At 45.9% G+C, this 17,474-nt stretch overlaps 1 protein-coding gene across 1 annotated transcript; it reads left to right on the top strand.

Moving 5' to 3' along the window:
* Window positions 1-7,386: 7,386 nt before the first annotated feature.
* LOC136501254 (protein LEAD-SENSITIVE 1-like) lies at window positions 7,387-10,318 on the top strand. Its single transcript, XM_066496754.1, has 2 exons — window positions 7,387-7,760; window positions 9,272-10,318. Exons 1-2 carry the CDS (start codon window positions 7,667-7,669, stop codon window positions 10,051-10,053), a joined length of 876 nt encoding a protein of 291 aa, XP_066352851.1. The 5' UTR covers window positions 7,387-7,666; the 3' UTR covers window positions 10,054-10,318.
* Window positions 10,319-17,474: the final 7,156 nt, after the last annotated feature.

Below are 17,474 nucleotides of genomic sequence, written 5' to 3' on the forward strand. Positions count from 1 at the left end.
TTCCTACGAGCGTACTGCTACCCATGGTGCCCCGAGCCTCGAGATGGAGGCACACACTGATAGCTCCGTGTTGTTCGTCATCAACTAGGAGGATGCCGTCGGTAGCCTGCACGTGCTCTACGACAATGCGTGGCGCGACGTCATGTCGGTGGGAGCCGGCGAGGCTGGCACGCTGCTCGTCAACCTGGGAGCCATCGATTCCGCCCTGCGTCAGCCCAGGATCCACGTGGCCTGCATGGATCCACGCTGTCTACGCTGCCGTCCACGGCATCTTCACCAGAGAGCGCCACCTCTGCTTCCACATCTTCTACGACCTCCCGCTGTGCACTTCCACTGCCACCGCGGTTGCCACTGACCACGGCAGCGCCCGGCAACGATAGTCAGCACGGCCATAGAGGAGGCACTCGGCCAGGGACAACAGCACGCCCGCATCACCTCGATGTCATTGCTATTGGTGCTGCCATCTTCGCCCTTGCTCTCATGTAGCTCCATGATGGGTTTCATCTTGTGGTCCGTGATGGCTATGCAGATGTAGTTGGGGAAGAGCTCCCAGAGCACGAAGGTGTGCACCAGCGTGGTGACGAACAGCGCCGTCATCGTGAGAATGGTGATCGCGGACATCGCCACACAGAGCGCCTTGGTGAGGGTGTTGTCCACCTTGGTGGAGCAGCGGATGGACGCGATGGCGGCGCTGGTCATCAGGAACATGTACGCCTACCACGCCAGCAAGAAGCAGAACCCGCGGAAGAAGTTGATCCGCACCGCCACCGACGCTTACAGGAAGTCAAGAACATGGCGATGAAGTAGGGCACCCTGGGGTTGGCGAGGTGGAACACGCCGAGCCCCTGGCACACCGCCGCTAGCACCTACCTCAGTGCCTACAGGTCCATCGTTGGGAGCTCTAGTTCACCCCCGCGTGGGACCTCCTGCTGCTCCAACGTGAGGTGCAACAGCGAGCCCGCATGGCTGCACCGCCTACCTTTTCTATGACACGTGGGGTCGAGTGCCAACATGTCAATTGTGAGGCTGCCACATCGGCAAAACCAAAAGCCAAAATCATCGGAAGGGGTTAAATGGCGGGTTTAGAGAAGTTTATGGTGCTGAATATATGGTTTCATAGTTCATGGGTGAAGTAGACATAGGAGCAAAGGTCAGGGAGTTACGTAGACTTTTTCATTTTTAATTATGAGTATCACTTTACTTTCTAATTAAGAGGAATAGTATATTTCCCAAATCTCCAAAGGGCATGATGAGTGCAACAAAAAATACATGTGTTGTATCAAAATAGTACACTATTTTCTCATCTTAAAAGGTCCTAGTGCGTGTCGCGTTGGATTGCAACAGTACACTCTTATCGAGTCTTGACAAGTGACAACATATTAGGTTGTGATATACATTAACATCCATAAAACTACACCAAGAGTGGATCAAACATATGCATGAGGGCATCGCATAGAAAGCCATGCAGCCCGAGGCCCGTCGGCATGGCCCGTGGCCCGGCCTTTTGGCTGAGCACGGGCATGACATGGCCCGGTGGCCAGCGGGCCCATGCCGGCATGGCTCGATGGACTAGGCCATGTCTGGGCTGCCACCCTGGCCCGTGGCACGACCCGAGCATGGCACGGTGGTGCAGGCCGGCACGGTGATGACCCAGTGCCCCATTTGGCCCAGCAGCCCACGAAGGCCAGCAACAGCAAATATAAGCGCAACGCAGGAGGCCAGGAGCCTTGCCCGGCTGCCCCCAATCCCTCATTCCCTCCCGGCCTCCCCAATCCCTAACCCTAATCCTTATTCTCTCTTGCTCGCTCGCTCGCTCGCTCTCGCTCTGCTCTGCTCTAGATCTCGATCCACCGCCATCGGCCCCGTCCTCGTCTCCGATGACCTCGTCGGCACTCCTCCACTCCACCTCACTAACCCCATCATTCGCCGCTGCGTAGTCGTCTCTCTCTCTTGCCCGCTCCACATCGCTCTTGCTCTACTCTAGATCTCGATCCACCACCGCCACCGCCATCGGCCCCATCCTCGGCTCCGGTGACCACACCGGCGCTCCTCCACTCCACCTTGCTAACCCCGTTCGGCTGTCCCCATCTCCTCCCTCCTTTCCCTCTCCTCTCACTCTCGGTGAACCGTGAGCCATGTGAGTTCGTGTTCTTCTTCCCTACCCTACCTCGCCCACCTTGCCGTTGATTCTAATCATTGTCTCCTCCTCCCCACCTTTGGCTCTGACTTCTTCATCTCCGGCACCGGGCTCCGGAGCGTAGGTTCATCTTGTTCTTCCCTAACCCTAACCCTACTCTTTCTTTGGATCTGCTCGTCAGTTCTTGTTCTCTCTACTCACTCTGTCTCTGTCTTTTTAAGTTGTAGGTTTGTGCCTGACGCCGCGTCCTCCTCTGGAGTGGACATGGCCAGGCTGTCGAAGCACCCATCGAGGGGTGGTGCTGGAGCTGGATGTCGGGGTTGGGCTCAGGCTAGTGCTGGTGCTAGGCTCGCAACATGGGGGGTGGATCAGCATCCCTCCTTGTCGATGGCAAGGACCTAGCGCCGCACCCAGACGAGGAGCTAGAAATCGAGAACGACGACGACTTGCATGATGACGCAGCCGGTCTGTTTGGCATCGATCTCGGTGATGGTGACGGCAACTAGCCCATCAATCTTGATGGCGACGATGGTGATGGTGGAGTTGAGGTCTCCACTAACACTCATGGAACCTCTTCCACCTCTGGTAAGAAAGTTTCTGATGTTTGGGATTACTTCCATGAGATTAAGGAGAATAAAATTCGAGTGAGGGCCATCTGTAAACACTGTGGTGCGCGTTACAGTGCTAGGTCTACTGCTAGCACTGGGCATTTGAGACGGCACATGTTTTCTTGTATGAAAAAACATAAGCATGCTAGTATGGTCCAGTCTAAACTTGCTATGAATCCTGATGGTTTGAAAAATTGGGTGTATGATCCTATGCTTGCTCGCACTGAGTTATGCCATTTGATTGCTAGGCTAGACCTTCCTTTAGGGATTGGTGAGACCCAGGCTTGGGAGGATTACATTAAGCGTGCTCACAATCCTCTGTTTCAAAAGGTTTCTAGGCAGACCACCACTAGAGATGTCTAAACTGTTTGATGAACAACGTGCTATGCTTATGAAATCTTTGTTGCCTGCTGCATCTTCTGTTTCTTTAACATATGATATATGGTCTGGTAATGCTAAAGAGGATTATATTTCTATTGTTGCTCATTATGTTAGTGCAGATTGGGAATTATAGAAAAAAGTTGTTGGTTTAAGGCTGATTGATGTTTCTCATTCTGGTGAAAACATTGCTGATAGGATTGCTAGTGTGGTTGAGGAGTTTTGTTTGATTGACAAGGTTTTTTCTGTGTCTCTAGACAATGCTTCTGCTAATTCTAGGGCTTTTGAGATTTTGCAACCTATGTTCTTTGGCTATTTAGGTTCTTATCCTGCACCTACAAGAGATGATCCTAACAAGGTATAGTATTTGCTTGTGCATCAACGCTGTGCATGCCATATAATAAATTTGATTGTTAAATCTGGCATGAAGAGGTTGAAACCTTATACTGAAGATTTCAGAACTGCAATAAGTTTTTTAAATTCCTCTAATAAAAGAATTGCATTGTTTAAGAACTACTGCATAGCTCAGGGTCTTAGACCTAGAAAGTTTGACTTGGATATAGATGTTAGATGGAATTCTACTTATTTGATGCTCAAACATTTGCTTCCATATAAGGAAGTCTTTCATGTGTTCATTACATCAAATTATGGTTCTACTTTGTTGACTGCACAGCATTGGTATGTTGCTGAACAAATAATGATATTCTTGGAACTCTTCTATAATTCCACTGTTGTTCTGTCTGGTGTGTATTATCCCACAACTCCACTTGTTTTACACCATATGCTTGACATGGCTGAACACTTGCAAAATGCTGAAAGAGATGCTAATTTTAGAATGATTGCTACTCCTATGAAGCTTAAATTCCTTAAATATTGGAAGAAAATTCCACTCATTTATTCATATGCATTCATTCTTGATCCTAGAGCTAAGATGAAAGGGTTCTTTAATGTGCTTGAATTGCTTGCTAAGGCAACTGGATGCACTTATAGTGTGTACTATGCTGATGTCAAAGATGAATTGTATAAACTGTTTGCCAAGTATGAACAGAAATTTGGTGCAGTGAGGAGTCAAAGGGTTTCAGTCCCTTCAGCTCATACTGGTAAGACAAAACAGGCATGGGGAAGGATCTTTGGAGGTCCTAGTGAACCCCTGTCTCTTCCCCCTCATCTTCATCTACTCCATCTGCTGTTAGTGAGCTCAAAGCTTACTTGGACAGTGACCCTGTCACATGTTATGAGGAATCCTTTGACATACTCCTCTGGTGGCATGACCACAAGCTAACCTATCTAATCCTATCGATTATGGCTCGAGATATTATGTTTGTCCCTGTGTCTACTATCTCTTCGAAGTCCTGTTTCAGCTGTACATCCAGGATACTCGAAGATCAGCGGCGGCGCTTGTTGCCTAAGCATGTTGAGATGCTCACCTACATCAAGGACTGGGAACAAGGTGCAAGAAGGGAACAACATACACCTGAGGACCTGGAACTGGAGGAGGCATTCAACAACCTCTTCCTCGATGAACAAGGCGAAGGCAGCGGCACTGGCAGCGGCAGCGGCGATACTGCTGTTGGTGGTGGATAGAAGAAGAAGAGAAGATGAGAGGTAGTCACTAAACTGAAACTTCTTTACATTCAAGATTTGAAGTTCATTATGTCTAACAAAGTAACAATCTAACATTGACATTTTGCAGGTACTTTTGGACTGTGAGTTTGTGACATAGTTGAGGCAGTGAGTGAGTCAAGGATCAAGGGTGATGGATGGATGAACATGAACTTTTGTAATAGGATAGAAATAGAACTTCTTGCTACTGTGATGTGATCATGTGAACTCACTAAGTCTCACTGTGACTTTGCCACTGATGTTGGCTATTGTAATAGGATAGAACTAAGACTTTGACAATTTAGAGCTGGCTGTACTCTTTTTTTCTTTCTAGGGTTTCTTACAAGGGTGAGTTTTACCTAGAAAGATTTTTAATGAGGCAGCATTGCACAAACAACTCATTTTGATATTATGATAATATCTCTCTTATGTCTTGTTGTCTGTGAAATGGAATCTGTGAACTGTGAAAGTGAAACACTTAGAAAATTTGATGAAAAAGAGAGGTTTTTTGGCAGCCGGGCCATGGGCCGGCACGGCCCGGTGAAATTGGCCGTGCTCACCGAGCGGCACGGCACGGAAAAACGGCCCGTGGGTCGTGCCTTGGGCCAGAGGCGCGGCACGAGCACGGCAGCGGCACGGCACGGCCGGCACGGTGGCCTGTGCAGGCACGACGCCACACCGGCACGGCCCGATGGCCATCTATGGGGCATCGTCATAGTCTCCTATGACCTACTCCCTCTGTCTCTAAAAAAAAGAGTCATTCTTGCTTTAAAAAAATCAACAACTTTTAACTTTAACCAAATATATTTAACAAAATATTAATATTTATGATACATAATTAGTACCATTAGGTAGATCATTGAATATACTTTTATAATAATAAATTTATTTGAAGATATAAATGTTGTACGTATTTTCTATCAATCTAGTTAAAGTTAAAAAAGTTTGACCAGCATAATTCTCATAATGACTCTTTTCCAGTGACGGAGGTATCACGTACTAAGTACCTGGGCCTTTTGCTGAGCTAAAGTAACCGCTGCTGCAGCCATTCCACAGTGTTCTGCTGAGTGGCTTGCAGCCATAGCTGTAGCGATATTTGCCGCTTTAGCTCAAGCAGTCAAGCGGACGGAGTCTATGTATCTAGGACCCATTTGGTTTTTGTCCTCGGCACCGTTTGCATGTTGAAAATTTTGGCAAAATTATACGGCAGCATTTTCGTTGTTATTTAGTAATTAGTGTTCAATCATAATTTAATTAGGTTTAAAAGATTCGTCTCGTGGATTTCGTCTAAACTATGTAATTAGTTTTATTTTTTATTTATATTTAATGCTTCATGTATGCGTCCAAAAATTCGATGTGATAGAAAATCTTGAAAAATTTGGTGTCTTGGAGGGGAACTAAACAGGCCCCTCGTTAAGAGGCGGTTGACCGAAAGCAATTCTAACTACGAGGCGTTTAGATTGCTGCCATCCCTAGCTCAAGCAACCGAGTTCAGACCCAACCGTTTGATTTTGGATGCTTAGGATTCGGTAATTGCTATACGTAGAGTTTGGTTGAGCCGACACAGGTAGCTGCTTCGAATCATAAGCATATATTTTAGCTTCACTGTATTCTAATTCACAGAGCACATTTAAGATTCCCGTTTTGTTGCCAAGCCAGAAAGAATTGCAACCAAACAAAAAAAACTGCAAATTTTAGACTTGGTATGATGACAGTGTGGAGCACAGCCTGTATAAAACCTGGTTCCATTTCCATGTCACCATTTTGTTTCTCAACCCTGAGGGGGGTATAAGAGTGGAGGCGGATGGAGAGAGAGAGAGAGAGAGTAATTATAGTCAAAGAAGCAAACAGAAACTACTCTCCCCATCCCAGATAGGCTTTGGTTGGATTTTATGGTATAAAGTTTAGTTGGCTAAAGTTAAGAACTACGGAGTACAACTTTAGACCATTTTAGCTCACTTGTGTGGTCTATATTTTTTTGTGGTGTTGGTTAAACTTTAGACGCAGAGCTAAAGTAACCTAAAGTTGAGTTGCTAAACTTTAGACTGAGATCCAAACAGTGCCTAAATCAACTTTAATTTGATAGTTGTATTAAGTCATTTTCTTAAAAATATGATCAAATTTATAGAAAAGAATCAATATTTATTGCACCAAATTAGTATCGTTATATACACCATGTAGTATATTTTTATTATGTGATTATTTGTTGTCATAAATATTGATACTCTGTTATATAAACCTAATCAAAATAAAAAAATATCAGACTTAAGATAGCTTTGAAAGTTGATTCACTGGAGAACAAAAAATGCTTATGAAAATAATTATAAGTAAAATGATAAATTAATAAAAAAACTAGTTACTTACGCTATTTGCACGAACAACTCCCATTACACTTGAGAGTTAGTCGCAAAAAAAAAACACTTGAGAGTTAATCTGTTTCTCTAAGGTGAGGACCGAGGAGAGAGGGGGGTACGCATCAGCTTCCCCGATCAGACACGAATCCCGGAACGGGTGAGTAAAAATACTAGTGGCATGGTGTACACACATCACCTTCGAATATCAGACGCTAATCCCGAGCGCTGCATGGCAGATCACCCTGCACTGCAGGCACATGCCGAGACAGACCTCGGTCCAGAAGATAAACTAACCCCAGCAGGATCGCTACCATTTGAAGGAAGCCCAACAGCTCCTTCCGTTGCTCACGCTGACGACTCACCAGCGGACCACGACATCCTCGCTTCACCTTCTCACTCTCGCGTCACGGTGGTCGGGCTCCCTCCGCCTCCATGTGATGTGATGTGACAGCGTAACGCGACGCAGCAGACTGAAGATCTCCCCCGCTCGCCGGCCTCTGTGCCCAGGCCGGTGCAGGAGGAAGAAGAAGCCGGGAAGACCCAGGCCTGACCTGACCGCCTGAGGGGAGAGGACGACGACGACGACGATGGGGCTGCTGTCTCACCGGGTGGAGCGGTCGGAGATGAAGCCCGGCGACCACATCTACACCTGGCGCGCCGGCTACACCTACTCCCACCACGGTACGACGCGCTCCTCCTCCTCCTCCTCCTCTGGTCTCCAGTCTCTCCATCTCGCCTTCCCATTCCGGCCGCGGGGGACGCCTGAACTGCGCTCGTTCCTTTCGGTTACAGCTATGCGCGCTCATGCCGCCGTCGCGTTCGCCATTCTCGTTTTCCGGGTGGGTCGTTGGAACCCAACTCGGAAGCGAGAAAGTTTGGCGTTCGCGGAGGATTCTGGTTTCCGCGGTGGTTGGTTTGGTTCTGCACTTCCCCGGCGCGCAGGCAGAACGCTGCCAGTCAGCCCATGCGCGCGTGATTCAGTGTAGCTGCTCTGCTTTTACGTGCTCGTAGACTCAACTAGCCTGGAGTTGCATTGTTATCCGTTCGCTTGCTTAATTTGTGCAGTGGCCATCGCAAGTTACTCCTAGCAGTAACTTCTGTTCGTACGCACGCATATGAAGCCACAATGCCGTATCACCCAAAGCCCCAGTTCAATCGAATTAAGGTGTGCTCAAGGCAGCAGCACTGTAACTGGCCTGCTGCTGAATGGAGTCACAGCAACTGCTGATTCGTACTAACTGCTCAGCCGCACCTGTGTCGGTGGTACGATACGCCGCTCCGCACAGCCAGAACCCGTCCATCCAAATGTTCTCATCCAGCATCCGTACAGAAACACACTCTGCTCGTGGTCACCACTCACCAGCTCATAGCTCCGCCCTTTCTTATTTTTCGTTACAATAGCTTGGACTTGTCTTGGACTTTGGATTTCTGCAGCTGCTGCTAGCTCGTAGTAGGAGTACTAATGAACTTACTCACGGATCAGATGTGCCAGACGTCCAGTGACGATTCCAGATCACCAAAGAATCCTTATCACCATCTTTTTAGTAACTTCGTCGTCGTCGTCGTCAGACATCCGGTGACCAACAAAGATACATGCTTTTCGACTTTGTTCCTTGCGATGCCTACCCTCCATGCATTTGTCTAGGCTCCAGCTGAGAGAGTTACACACACACCATGCATGCATGGCTCTTTTGCTTTGCATCTATCCTCACCTCACCGACCATTGATCTGCATCCGGAAGCGTAAAGGTCTCTCTTCCACATACCGTCACTCTGCGCTGCTACTGCTACTGCTACAGGACCGACATTTTGTCCCGCGCATTATGGACGGCCTTCCCACACATCCGATCATCACTGGCATGTGTGGGGAATGGCATGCCGGCAAGCACGGGGTACTTCTCCACATGCATGGATAGTGTTTTCTTGCCCCTTTCGCACCTAGCTAGCTTGCCCGTAAATCTTTTTGATTCGGCAATAATGTCGATGATTATTTGAGATGCATCTCAACATGCGTATCATTGTCGCCTGACCATTATTAAATTAAACCATGATAATGCATTCATTAGTTTGGTGTTACTCGTGAATTGGATTATTGGATGATGGAGTTGCCATCATATTGTACGGGGCTATTCGTGCCATGTTCTGACGCGAGGTACGTGTTGCATTGCATGGATCCATCAACCATTCATCCAGGGATCTACGTCGGCGGCAGCAAGGTGGTGCACTTCACGCGGAAGAAGGAGGCGGGCACGGCCGGCCTGGACTCGGCCATCGCCGTGTCAAGCCTCCTCCTCTCGCAGGGGGGCTCCGACGAGTGCCCGACCTTCCCGGACTGCGGCTTCCAGCTCCCCGACAGCGGCGTGGTGCTGACCTGCCTCGACTGCTTCCTCCGCGGCGGCGCGCTGCACCGCTTCGAGTACGGCGTCCCCGCCGCCGCGTTCCTCGCCAAGCTCCGTGGGGGAACCTGCACCACCGCGCGCGCCGACCCCTCGGACGCCGCCGTGCGCCGCGCCATGCACCTCCTCCAGAACGGCTTCGGCGACTACGACGTGTTCGAGAACAACTGCGAGGACTTCGCGCTCTACTGCAAGACGGGGCTCCTCCCGGCCGCGGGAGGAGACGGCGACGGCGGGACCGGGACCGGGATCGGGAGGAGCGGGCAGGCCGCGTCGGCCGTCGGCGTGCCGCTGGCAGCGCTCTTCTCCACCCCGTTCAAGCTCCTGGCCGCCGGCCCGCTCGGCATGGCCGCCGTCACCGCGGGCGTGTACTGCGCCGGCAGGTACGTCACCGACATCGGGGTGAGGAAGGACGTGGTGAAGGTGGAGGTGGAGGACCTGGCGGCGCACCTCGGCTGGCGCCGCGCCAAGGCTCAGGAGGCGGCGGCGGCGCTCAAGAAGCAGCAGCAGCCTGAGAAGAAGAAGGCGGCGGCCAAGAGCTTGCTTCCCCTGAAGCGGAAACGCGAGATTTGCGTTTGATTTGGTGTGCAGATGCGAATAGATTTCGTTATTAGTTACTGCATAGAAATTAATAAGTCCGTTATAGATAGATATCGGAGCGTCTCAGCTTAATTGATCAAGTAAGTGTGCTTTGATCTATATAGTTAAGTTAGTTGAGCGTTGCTTTCACTTTGAGCTTGATCCTTTTTTCAGGAGAATTAGATTATGTTTGTTGTTCTTTGTATTCTGTATCTGATATAGCTCAAGAGTTCAGTAAATGGTTTGCCACGCTTCTTCTACAGACTGCAGTTAGCTCAAGGATCAGCGTCTACATACTACGTACATTTCTTCTTCGTAACTGCAACCAGGATATTTGTGAATCATTGTTAACTGAGCTGATCTGTGTGTCTCGTGCTGTTCCAAACCAGTAAGAGCATGCAGGAGGTCCACAAGAGGCACAAACATTGGTCCACTTCTGAATTATTCTAGACCTCATCAGAGCATGCAGTCACCATGGTGGGTATTGTCTGCTTCCATTAGTGTACCTACCTTGTCGGTACTCACTACTCAGTAGAAGATGATGCATTGTTGGTCCTCTCCCTCGCGATCACAACACACAAACGCACGTGATTGTAAAATGATAACCCGGACAGATCAGAACCCAGAATCGTTCGTCTCCACCCAGTGAAGTCGCAGGCGAAACTTCATCCAGGGCTCCAGGCAGGCAGGCAGGCAGCTCCTTTGGTCCTTTACCCCCATGTGGAAGGAGATCTGGATTCTGGATAGAAGTCACAGAACATGGTAAAGCTGTCGGTTGTTTCTTGCGAAATTACCCCGGGCGTCCCGCTGTCCTAACCCCTTTTTCGGTGCCTTTAATCATTCGTTGGCACCATGTACTACCTGAGCTGAGTACCTTCCCCTGCCACCGTGATTTCTCTTGGAGGCTTGCTTGATGGATGGGAGAGGCTGGCCACGTTGTGGATCGAGAGACCTGTCCGGATTTTCTGGTTGATCTGAGCCAGAGCCAGCCTATGGTTGAAAGATTGAGCATTTTAACGAACTCAAATGCAAAAATTCAAAACTAGAAAGTTGTAGATCTCATCGAGAGCTACAACTTTCGTATGGAAAGTATCTCCATTTGTCACCATATAAGAAAGATACGATTTTCCAAGACGACAAACGCTGGTACGCGATTAATACGATGCTGAAATTGTATATTTTTTTGAGCATCTTAACGACTTTAAATGAAAAAACTCAAAACTAGAAAGTTGTAGATCTCGTCGAGGGCTCCAATTTTTATATAAAGATCATCTTCATTCAAAATCATATAAAAAAATATAATTTTTCTAAGTTGCGTCATGTCAGCGAGTCAGCGCTCGGCTGACCGCTACGTGGCAGGCTTGCCGCGCCGGTATGCACGGCGCAGCAGTGTGGTTGTTTAGTTTTCGAAAAAAAAAAGTTAAGACTTGTTAGATTTGAAAACACAGTTAAAAATAAAATAAAAAAAATCTCACAGAACATGGTAAAGCTGTCGGTTGTTTCTTGCGAAATTACCCCGGGCGCCCCGCTGTCCTAACCTCTTTTTCGGTGCCTTTGATCATTCGCTGGCACCATGCACTACCTGAGCTGAGTACCTTCCCCTGCCACCGTGATTTTTCTTGGAGGCTTGATGGATGGATGGAGAGGTTGGCCACGCTGTGGATTGACGGCATGTTCGGGAGGCCGTAAGATTATTTACTGCTGGCTGGTTTGGTGTGAGAGAAAAACACTGTTGCTGACTGGAAATTTACGATCGTTTACGAGCAAGCGAACAGGCTGTGAGACTGAGGTTTTGTTTAAACCGTTTAAATCTAGTGGTAAAGTTTTAGGGTGTCATATTAGGTGTCGTATAGAGGTGTCGTATGAGGTTGTTTGGGTACTAATAAAAAAATAAATTACAAAATCCGTCAATAATCCGCATGATGAATTTATTAAGCCTAATTAATCTGGCATTAGCACATGTGTTACTGTTGCACAACATTATCAAATCATGGACTAATTAGGTTTAAAAGATTCGTCTCGCAAATTAATCGCAACTGTACAATTAGTTATTTTTAGTCTATATTTAATACTCAATGCATGTGTCTAAATATTCAATAGAATAGAGAGTAAACTTTAAGGTACACAAGGGCTGAGAGACCTGTCTGGTTTTCTGGTCGATCTGAGCCAGCCAGCCTATGGTTGATCAGGACTATTGTTAATTGTGTTTAGTTGGGTGAAATTTGAGGGATTTGGCTACTGTAGCACTTTTGTTTTTATTTAGCAATTAGTATTCAATCATGAACTAATTAGGCTTAAAACGTTTGTCTCGCGATTTCCAACCAAACTATGTAATTAGTTTTTTTTTCGTCTACATTTAATGCTCCATACACGTATCGTAAGATTCGATGTGATGACTACTATAGTACTTTTTGGGAAAACTTTTTATAACTAATGTCAGAAACTGTATCCGCTCCCTGCTGCGTTTTGTGCAGTGAGCAGCGAAGTACTATGGATCGTAGTAGTATGGCAGTAGTCGCCTGTTGATCTGGGCTCGTTTGGCTTATAAGTGATATTATTTTAATCAACGAACGGTATTTTTCTCTCACATTAAATCAGTTAATAGTATTTTTAGTCATAGCTTATTAGCCAAATAAATCCAAACGAACAGAGCAAGTATAGATACTGACAGGGTGACAGGTATGGCAACTGGAGTACTAGTATGAATACGTACTGCTGGAGCTCACGTGAGAGCGTAGCGCTGAGCTGCCAGCAGTGAGTACACGTGGACGTGGTTCGGTGGTTGCCCGTTCCCTCTTGTCTCTTCGTGGCTTAAAGTTGGACGAAATTTGTTTTCTGTAGGCATGAGCAGCGAGCACGGTAGCCTCCGTTTAGAAGATGCCGTGAGCAGGTGCAGAGACGGCTCTGTAAAGGCAGGCAGGCAGGCAGCGACTTGGAGGAGCATGACATGAGCATCCGTGAGTGTGAATGTGATGGCTTTCCGCTACAAAGCATGACGGAGTTGCTTGCCAAAGTGTCCTTGCTCAGACGGGGGCAATCACAAGCACAGGCAGTCACAGCTGCCTCCACGAGATCGTAGATCTGGAGCTGGGAGGCCACGTTGTAGGGAGGGGATAGCTAGGGATCCAATGATCATAATCCAGCCACGGAGGAAATCAAACGTGCATCATTGATCATTGTCGGCCCTTGATTCGGAGCTCTTGAATAGATAATCATGTCAAGGGCCGGCACTCCTACTCCGGCTCCAGCATGGCAGTCTGCCACTGCCCACTAGAGTCACAGTATCTGGCAAAATTGTACGGCATGCGTGTGGACGTGGTTGTTGAAAGACTCCATGCTCGCTTGGGTCGTATCAGCCAGACTTATCAGTCATGATACAGTATTTTTCTCTTATAACAAAACAGTATCAGCCAGCTTATAAGTCACAGAAACGATCAAGCGAACATGTGTGTTTTCGCCCCCTCGTGAAGTAGGTGAGTGTCTCAGTACCCAGTAGCCGGTGAAGTGAAGCATCCTCTGTTTGGAAGCGCGGCCTAGCATAAGCAGGCGCGGATAAAAGAGCTGCGAATTTTACGGCTTCTGAACGGAGGAGCCGATGGATTACCACCAGGGCAGTGAGAGTGGTTTGCGAAGGCTATCCCATGTCATCGGGGGACAGGCGGACAAATAGCAATGTGCTCTCCTTGTGCAAGGCCGTGGTCTCGTCTGTCGTCTGCCGTGGATCCAATGACCTCATTCATTCTAGGGACTAAGCATCCAATAATAACCCTACTATGTCGGAAATGCACTTTTTTAGTTTTTTTTCTGTCTCTTTGATTTGAAAAGGAAAAGATACAGATGAGAGGCTTCCAAAAAAAGAAGAAGAAGCAAAAGATAAATACACTGCATGGGCCGTATCTTGCGAGTATGGAGTATGGACGGGTCATCTTGGATTGTGAACTCAAAGAATTGCTTGGCCCGTGCAGCAGCAGAACCAAGAGAGGCGTGGGCTCTTCTTTCGGGTATTCTGATAGATGGGCTGTGCCGAGATAATATATGGGCTGGGCATTGCTGTATTCTGCTGACTCGCTGAGTTGACGATCCTTCTGGGCTGCTGCTCTCTTGCTTTGTTCTGTGTAATTTTTTATGTGAAAGATTATGTTCTGTGTATGTGTATGTAATGACGGTGTAAGTATCGCTGTAGCAATTGATAGTTTCCTCTTCTTTTACTTTTATAATAGATAATATGCCCGTGCGTCGTACCAGAGCAACGGATTTTTATCCACGCCTAGGGCAACGGATTTGTAGAAAATAATAAAAAATGATAATGATCTCAGTAAACGAACACAGATGCTTGATCTTCGAGTACTTTGTATCATACACGAAAACGTCAATCCAATCTTCGTATGGGAACCGGGTAGGACACGGACACATGAGCTTTGAGTGGATGATGATTCGTATTGGACGCGAACACATGAATCAAGACTTGGTATCACCAGGTAGACAACTACGTTATAGTATTTTCATATGTATATATAAAGATAAACATTTTATACTCACTCTGTTCTAGAAAAAAAATGAATTCCAGCTTCCCAAGGAGGCAAGTAATTCTATGATCAGATTTATAGAAATAGCATTAGTATTTGTATCTTCAAATAAGTTATTATAAAAAATATCACATCCTTAATCTAGTGATACTTATTAGCACGTATCATAAGTATTTTTACTTTTTTTTTGTATATATTCAGTTAAATTTAAGATTGTTTTATATTCTTTGGAAAGTGATAGTTTTTTTAGACGGAGGAGTATTCAGGGAGAGAGAAAAAACGATGGTTTCTCTCATGAGAAAAAAAAAACTTATGCCCGTCCTGGTTGCCAAAGTGTGGAAGAAGGATCACTGGATCAGGTACGATACGATGCTTTCCAGCACAAAGCAGCAAGCGCTGACCGGTCCAACGTCCAGAAGGCCAGCACCAAGCACCCCGTTCAGCTGGAGTCAAGTCAAACCTCTAGTCTCCCAGCGTGCCTGATGCCCCTGCTGCTCTCATCCGTCTCGTGCTGCCAGTCAGTCTGCCACACACCACGCCCCTGCTGCAACCTGCGAGCCTGCGAAGTTACGTGTGAGTGTGACCAAAGCGCTTGGCCGTTTGAACGCTGCCCATAGCCGATCAACAATCTAATCCGTACACATCTCCCAGGCCCCTTCTTAGGGCCAGTTTAGTTCCATCCCATTTTGCAAAAAATTTTCAAGATTTTTCGTCACATCGAATCTTTAGACGCATGCATGAAGTATTAAATATAAATAAAAAATAAAACTAATTACACAGTTTAGACGAAATCCACGAGACGAATCTTTTAAGCCTAATTAGACTATGATTGGACACTATTTATCAAATAACAACGAAAATGCTACAGTAGCACTTTGCCAAAAATTTTGGCATCCAAACAAGCCCTTACTGGGCACACCAAAAGTCCATCCTCCCTCGTAGCTGTAGCATCTATTGGTACACATGCACACCCACTCAATATAAGTATAGTATTAAATATAGATTAATTACAAAACTAATCACACGGAGGCTAATTTACGAGACAAATCTATTAAACCTAATTATGCTACCGTAAACATGTACTAATGATTGATTAATTAAACTTAATAGATTTGTCTCAATTAGTCTAGTCGTATCTAGTCCTCTGGTCTCTCCTGTATAGTACAAACGAAAGCTACTCTACTACGTCCTTCAATCTCTCGACTCCCACCTAGCCAGTACGATACCTCAATTCGAGCCTTCGAGGTGCACTCTCTGCCAGCTTCGGATTTTCCCTTCCCAGCCTAGCCCACGTAGTAGTTTATAGTACAGTTTATTGCTGCCGACATGGTTTTATTTATTTTAAAGAAGAAAATAGCAGGAACACGTAAGTGAGAGAAGCAACTGAATTTTTACAAGCTATAAGCATGTTACATGAGACTAAACAAGCACACGACACCCGCGTAGGAAATCAATACATCGTTTAAGTAGACCACATAATAATTTAATGAGTAGGAGAAGTAAACAGATTCTTAACTTGCGCAAAGAAAAGGTCTCTATAAATTTACGTATGTTACGTGGGATTAAACAAAAGGCACGACACCCGCTGAAGAAATCAACACTACAACAATCGATCAATCCATGCCGAAGTCAACGCAGCGGATTTCATTCATGTTCCTAAATAAAGTCATTTTGAAGTTGTCTTAAGTTAACCTAATATTTTAAGTTTTGACTATAAATAAATTCTTTTAGAATCGAGTTTAAAAATATAAAAGTGACGAGAGTAGATTCATTTCGAAATATAGTTTTACAAAAGTATATATTGACTATATTTTATAAATATTTATAGAAACAATAGGGGTTAAAGTTTTTTTTTTGGAGATCATGTTGATGTCCAGAATGACTTTTTTAAGGATGTGGAGGAAGTACAGTACAGTACAGTACAGTACAGTACAACGCAGTAGTACCAGTAGTAACCGTAGTTGCCCTGCCGTAATTTGGGTACCATCTAGGATTGCTAGAAGAACATTCTACGAGTACTCCCTCTGTCCTGATAGAAAAATATTTTTTGTTTGAAACTTAGTCAAAGAATTTCAAGTTCAACCTATTTTATAGAAAAAAATACCAATATTTATGTCTTAAATAGATTTATTTACTATAAAATATATTTCGTAATACATGTAATAATACTAATTTTTTGTATAAAAGGTGTTAGTAGTACTTTTTCTGTATAGAGCCGATCAATATTGGAACTGATTGGCATCTAAAAAACGAGAATCGCATTTTTAGGATGGAGCGAGTAGAAATCCAAAATTCATCCTTGAATCATGGACGCCCGACTACCGTACGGAAAACAGTGCAGCGGCGTCGAGCAACGACCACCTCTCGTGTACCGCTATCCACCGACCACCTGTCCGTATCAGGACGACGACGATAATGTGGACTACTACAGTGCTAGTGCGATCGGATCAGCAAAAGATCTCAGACTTCCGTATTCAAAGAAATATCTGCGCTCGATCATCTAGACTCACAAAAGCTGTCACGCTTGCACCAGTAGTGTACGGCCACCAGATCATCTCTGTGTCCACACTCCACACGAAATCCAACATGAAGGCCTTGTTTAGGCATTGTTTAGATTCCAAGTTTTTTCATTCTCTTCCCATATATAGAGTATTAAATATAGATAAAAAAATAACTAATTACATAGTTTGATTGTAAATTACGAGACGAATCTTTTGAGCCTAGTTAGACCATGATTGGATAATAATTATCAAATACAAACGAAAGTGCTACAGTGCCAAATACTGATTCCTAACCCCAATCTAAACAAGGCCTTAGATTGCAAGTTTTTTCACTCTCTCTCCATCACATCAAATCTTTAGACATATGCATGGAGTATTAAATGTAGATAAAAAA

This window comes from Miscanthus floridulus, chromosome 13 (assembly GCF_019320115.1).
Source record: "Miscanthus floridulus cultivar M001 chromosome 13, ASM1932011v1, whole genome shotgun sequence".
NCBI classification, from domain to species: Eukaryota; Viridiplantae; Streptophyta; class Magnoliopsida; order Poales; family Poaceae; genus Miscanthus; species Miscanthus floridulus.

Bases quoted from the DNA above. Each gene is read 5' to 3' on its own strand.
- LOC136501254 (XM_066496754.1), top strand. From the start codon at position 7,667: ATGGGGCTGCTGTCTCACCGGGTGGAGCGGTCGGAGATGAAGCCCGGC. The intron at 7,761-9,271 runs GTACGACGCGCT...CCATTCATCCAG, and splicing joins CTACACCTACTCCCACCACG to GGATCTACGTCGGCGGCAGC.